The sequence below is a fragment of the Plodia interpunctella genome, chromosome 15 (assembly GCF_027563975.2).
Source record: "Plodia interpunctella isolate USDA-ARS_2022_Savannah chromosome 15, ilPloInte3.2, whole genome shotgun sequence".
NCBI lineage: Eukaryota > Metazoa > Arthropoda > Insecta > Lepidoptera > Pyralidae > Plodia > Plodia interpunctella.
The window spans coordinates 5,953,987-5,960,397 of record NC_071308.1 but is presented as its reverse complement, the minus strand read 5'-3'; the positions used below and the strand labels follow the sequence as shown (position 1 = coordinate 5,960,397).

The window sequence follows — 6,411 nt, the reverse complement described above, 5'->3', positions numbered from 1 at the left end:
TGGCGTAGCTAGTGGCGAGGCGTGACTATACCCTGGTGCAAATATATATGGGGTCCCACCCTTAGAAAACTTTGACGAAAAGCACACGCCTTTTGGTACGTTAAGTTCCACAGATACAATATACTTTTTTGTATCACACTCATAATCACTCAAATAACAGGTCGAGTTTCCGCTCTAGAATAACACCACTCCATAATACGAGGCGACTAAAGGTCATAGCTCATTAGAGCCACCCGGCACCCGACCCTCACCGCCTCAACTAGTGCGGTTGATATTGTTTGTATGGATTTCTATGGATGTACGCTCATTACATCAACTCCGGATCGCCTCGCTCGCAAGTTGCCCACGCGCGGGCGGCGAGTGGACCACTTGGTGACAACTCGCAACTCGCATGCTTGCCGCACGTTGATCGCGCGTTGCCGACGAGTGGACCGCGCGCTGCCTGCCAGTGATTCACTTGAGGGCGATGCGTTGGCGATGCGCCGCTCCCCACCCTCCCTTCATTCCCAGCCTTTCTTTCGAACGAAGCGGACGTATCGTTTTTACTTTTAAAATGAATAAAGAAAAACTTATCGAAGAAGTTCGTAAATATACTTTATTATATGATCTAAGTGACTCGAAGTACAGTGACAATGTAAAAAAGGAAGAAGCATGGACAGAAATAAGCAACACCTTAGCGGTAACAGGTAACGGGTATTATTTATGTATTAAAAATATTAAATAAAAGATAGTACAACAGATTGGTGCTTAATTCGGTTGTCCCTTGTTTTGCATAATGTTCATTTAGTCTAATTTTAATTTGGTAACATTGCAAGCTAGTAATGGACAAAAATGATATGTAACCTACAATGTAAATCAAACAAGAGACCATATTGTTTCAAACGTTGTTATGTGAAACAAGGTACTACCACATAATTCGTTATTAACTAGAGATCCACATATATGACATTTGATGATTAGTGATTCATAAAAAAATTGATAATACGAGTAAGCAAATTAAGTATTCCATGGAAGCTGTCCAACCGATGATTTGAAATAAGCAGCAAACGAATCACGTATGTTAAAAGCAGTAGTGATTCCACCAATGTGACGTAGATCATTGAACGCCTCCTGATGCAGGTTATGATGCGCTGGCCTGGGTCTGGAACAGTACTCTTCGTTACTTTCGATATTATAAGTTCGCATTACATTATGCAATATACATGTTGTCAAAACAACATTATCAACCATGTCTGGATTTAAACGAATATTTTTATTGTATATTTCAAACTTTTGGTATAATATTCCGAATGCATCTTCGACTACTTTGCGTGCGCGTGACAGGCGATTGTTAAATTCTTTTTGGTCCTGAGATAGTTGTTGAGAACGAGAATATGGCCTCATTATGTTCTTTTGTAACGGAAATGCCTCATCGCCCACGAAAACATGTGGAAGTGCTACGTTTGTCCCGGGCAATGCTTTGTCACTTGGAATATTGAACCTATTATTTTGAATTCGTTTTCCAATTTTTGAAGATGCAAAAATACCACCGTCGCTGTTTTTGCCATAAGCACCGATGTCAACAACTGTAAATCTGTATTTATCATCGACTATGGCCAAGAGAACTATCGAAAAATGTTTTTTATAGTTGTAGTAGAGCGATCCGCTGTTGGGTGGAGCTATTATATTTATATGCTTGCCATCTATGGCACCAATGCAGTTTGGGAAATTCCACCTGTCACTAAACCCTTCCGTAATTTTTTCCCAATCTTCAGCTGTAGGCGTTGGCATATAAACACTCATCATTTTGTCAATAACAGCTTTGCACACTTCCTTAATTATTGACCTAATAGTTGTTTCGCCTAATCTAAAGCTTGTAGATAAATTTCTGACTGAAGTGCCACTCGTCAAATATCTGAAACAAAGAAGTTTTTAATTTTGTATTACACAAAATAGGCTGTAAAAAAGTGAATTGTATTTAATTGACTATTTATTTTTTTCAGTACCAATGTGCAAGAAAACGTGGTCCAATTTAAGGGAAGCTCATCGTAGGGCTATTAAGAAAAAAAATACCAAAAGCGGTCAAGCAGCAGTCTCAGTTAAAAAATGGCAATTCGAGGATGAAATGAATTTTTTGACACCCTTTTATAAAGAAAGAGCAACTGTATCTTCACTACTCAGAGATAGTGATGATACAGAAAGTACCGTCAATGAAGATTCGCAGTTGTCTGCTCCCGATTGCCAATCGGATATTTCAATAATAGAAGATCGTCCAACATTATCTGAGTCCTCTACAAAGAAATCCAAGTTTTCAAATATAAAAAAGCCCAGAGTACTTGACGAAGACAGATCTTCTGCATCGTCATTGTTAATGAAATATATATTAAAAGAAAAAGATGAAAAAAATGAAGATGATATTGACAAATTTTTTTATGGTATAGCTGCAACGGTGAAGAAATTTAATGAATACAACAAAGCAATTATGAAATCTCAAATTTTTAATATTGTTTCGCAAATGGAACTCCGAGAAATCAATGAAAAAGGAAATAATTACTACGACAGTAATAATTATTCAACGCCAGGACCTTCGGGAAATTATTTAACAGCAGGCCCTTCTGGATACAGTACTACAACGAATTATGATACAGAAAGGAATGCCACAGAGGTGAACACACCAGTCTTGACTAATACTGAAAAAAATTTACCTGTTTTTTAAATACTGAAAAAGATTTACCTGATTTTTAAAAATGTGATTAGTAAGTACTTAATTAGTGACAAAATTATGTCAATATTACGAAAATAAAGGTTGATTTAAGATACTCTTACATTGTTTTACTTATACACACATACATACTTACATATATACCGGTCAAAAACTAAATTGTTATTAAAATGACACATGGATCATACCAAGAGGTAAAAAAAACTAAAGTAATAACTTTATTTACTTACTTTAAAGTCACAGCCAATTTCTCTTCGGGTGTGATCGCTTCTCTGAATCTTGTGTTTTGCTTAGATATGGAGTCTTCAATATGAGACAGTATGTTATAAAACACACTTTGCGGCATATGATAGTAGGAAAAAAATTTTTTCTCGTCGGCTAGCAAATGCCTACGAGCTGTCCAATATTCGCCCTCTTTTTTTCTTTGTTTAAACATTTCGTGCACCCAATAAGCTTTCCTTTTTCTCTTGGGTCTTTCATTTTCTTCTGCATCAAGCGCTACAGCTATGAGTGCCAATTCACGGTTTGTAAAATTTAACATTATGAAGCGCACGTGTAGACGTAGTGCCAATTGTTAACAGACTACACGAAAATTCCTGGACTAACCGGTCTCCAGTGGTAGACCACGCGGCGTCCACCAGCGGCCAGCGCGGGGTCCACTGGGTGACGATGCGAGGTCCACTGGTTGACCGCGCGACGTTTATTGGTGATAACACGGTGTCCACCCGTGGACCACCTGTCGACAACGAGTTGACGCCGTGCGACGAGGCGGTGCGGAGTGGGTGCCGGGTGGCTCTAATGAGCTATGACCTTAAGGGATCAAACTATGGTGCAGCAAAAAAGCAACAAACTTCAATTCGCATCAAAAGACTCAATTCTCTAAAGACGTCGATTGACAAATGTGGTAAAAACGTAATTAATTATACACTTAACCTCAGGAATCACATTATCTATTGGTGAAATCGTTTTTGAGTTTATCGCGAACGAACAGACGGGGCAGAGGACTTTATTTTGTAATATGTAAAGATAAAGGCATAATAATTCTCATAATCATGGGGTGCCCTCTTCGAGTTGAACTTTTGATAACAATAATTAATAATTATTATTATGCAAGGATTAAAACTAAGAACATTATACAGGGGTTCTCTCCCCGAGATATGGCACCGTCTCGCCCGTGTAGCGCCGCCATTGGTTATTCACGTTGCAAGGTAGCCACTTTGGCCTTATGTTTCAGCACAAATACGCAAGACAAGGATTTAAATTTCCAGCTGCATTTCGTTGCTGATGCAACATTTTGTTGCCGCAGCTAAAGTTCAGGAACTGAATTGTAATTGAATGAATATTTTCCGGTATGAAATTGAGAAAATTTGATTTCGGGTATTTGAAGGCTATTTATTACATTTGATATAATACATATAGGAAAAAGTACTAGTCGGATAGGATATCTACTTTTATTTTGTTTTACGGATATCTTTTTTAATTAACCTTTTTTATTTTATCAATGTTTTGTTTGCTAGACTAAGCTTTTTAACCTGTTATTTACCTACAATAAAAACATGACATGAATAAGCATCTACATAATATCATAGAGCATTCGGTTTTTTATCTGTCGCGCTTTAAACACATATTTACGTATATAAGTATACTTTTGACTGGTTTTAAGAAACAATTAGATAGCTTTTTAAAATGTTACTTTTAACTGTAATAATTTAAATATAATAACTGATACGCATATCGTTACTCGTGTTAACCGAAGAAGGAATTTGCTTTGGATCATAAAACCCACAGTCCGCCGCGAAATCTATCCAGAGCAGCCGGTGATAATCGAATCGTTTTTTCTTCCCAAATCGATATCTAGGGTTGCCATACTTGGCAGTATGGCATACATACCCTATATTACAGGACCGCGTGAACTTGTTTGATTATCTCCTCCCATATTATTACATGTCCCGTATATGTGCCAAAATAATTAAATGATCAAGAATATGGTCAAAATTAGAATGCTCGATGGATTATAAGTTAATTAGCCAAATTTGATGAACCCAGCTAGGCTCTGTGGTTCTGGTGACCTTCAAGAAATCATTCGAAAAAACTTTACCCTGCCTGACAACTCACTCCTTAGCCTTCTTTTCCTAAAGGAAAATATATCATGTTGATCAGACCCGACTAGATGATATAGCAACCCTATGGACATCTGAATCCTAGAGCACTTAGATTTAAGTCAGCGAGTGCTTATAAAAGGCGATTATAATCAAATCGAATTCCTGATCAAGCAATTTATCTCAAATTGAGCGCCGTCTTAAATCGGAAAAGCGATTGATTGGCTTCATTTTGTTTTCGGTGGATACTAAGATTCTACAGTCAGTTTAATTAAAACTGTTAACTTAACCCGAGTCATTTGATGTCATCGATTTAGAATCCATTTCGATAAATTCCTTAGAAAACGACATTTCTAAGGAAATTTTCGTTTCCTAGATTCTACGAATGGTTCGATGCGATTCGACTAATAACGATAGGTTATCTAGAGTTGAGTAGTTAAGGGCGGTTCCAAGAAAAACTTGCCATACAAATATTGTATTCATCGAAGCGTATAATTTCATTGTTTCATTCAGGAAATATTAACAAATGATTGATTAATATTTTTTTATTTGAAAACAATTGAATGGTACAGTATTTTTTGATTTTGGTTAATCTGTTAAGATGACTACAGTAGCTAAACACGAGTTTAATGATGTGTAAAACTACTACATTTTTACTACACTATTTTGACTCAATAGAAAAAAAAAACACGAAAATCACCGCTATTTCCAATGGTTCAATTTTCAAAGAATTCCTCTTTCAAATTTCCTTATTTTCTTTTTCGCGTATATTTTCACAGAGACGCGTCGACAAATCTCATACCTATCGGTTCTGAAACTTTTTGTTTTGCACTTCGATAATAAGTTCCAAAGATCACGTAAGTTCCCGTCGGTTTCCGTTCCGAGCCACCTCGGAAAGCCTTCCGTTCCATTTCTAATACCTTATTTAGTAAACTTTAGCAAATTCAATCTTAGTTTTGTATGCGTGGTTAGAAATTGAATTTAGAACTACGTTCTCTATATTATGAAGAATAACATATATTATGTGCCAAATATACCAAGTACAATCAACAGTAGGTACATTAAGTTATCCAAATTCATAACAAAACTCCATGGCATAAAAATCCACACAGAGTAATTAATTATGCATTATATTATTTATAGAATTTCTAAATCGCTTCCCTGAAGCCAGTTGTTTAGGGTTACATATTTTTTTCATTTGTTTACTTGCTTATATATTATTATATGTTAAAAAAAAGCATGAAGCCATCAAATATCTCACCCAATTAGAAAGTTCGTCAACTCGCTGACATAACGACAATCGGCCGAGTTTTCGGGTCGAATATTAAGTGCCTAATTATCAATCTAATTAGCAGTGTTTGGGGCCAAAGAAAAAAACCTTAGATGGACGGAGTAGATGGAAATCCGATAGGGAATAAGGTCGAATAGATACTTGCCTTCCTTCGGTGTGTTAGGTTAGTCACAGCTAAAGGTTATAAGGCTAGTAATAATAATTGATATAAAATGAATTTTTTTCTTAACGGACAAACATCGGAGATTTTCTTATACTTGTCTTTTACTGTTGGGTAGAAAGAAAATCTAATAAGTAATGTAATAAAATGAATTGTTCAA

At 36.3% G+C, this 6,411-nt stretch overlaps 1 protein-coding gene across 1 annotated transcript; it reads left to right on the top strand.

The window, feature by feature from the left end:
- Positions 1 to 222: 222 nt before the first annotated feature.
- Positions 223 to 2,800, top strand: LOC128675986 (transcription factor Adf-1-like). Its single transcript, XM_053755861.2, has 2 exons — positions 223 to 686; positions 1,983 to 2,800. Exons 1-2 carry the CDS (start codon positions 467 to 469, stop codon positions 2,693 to 2,695), a joined length of 933 nt encoding a protein of 310 aa, XP_053611836.1. The 5' UTR covers positions 223 to 466; the 3' UTR covers positions 2,696 to 2,800.
- Positions 2,801 to 6,411: the final 3,611 nt, after the last annotated feature.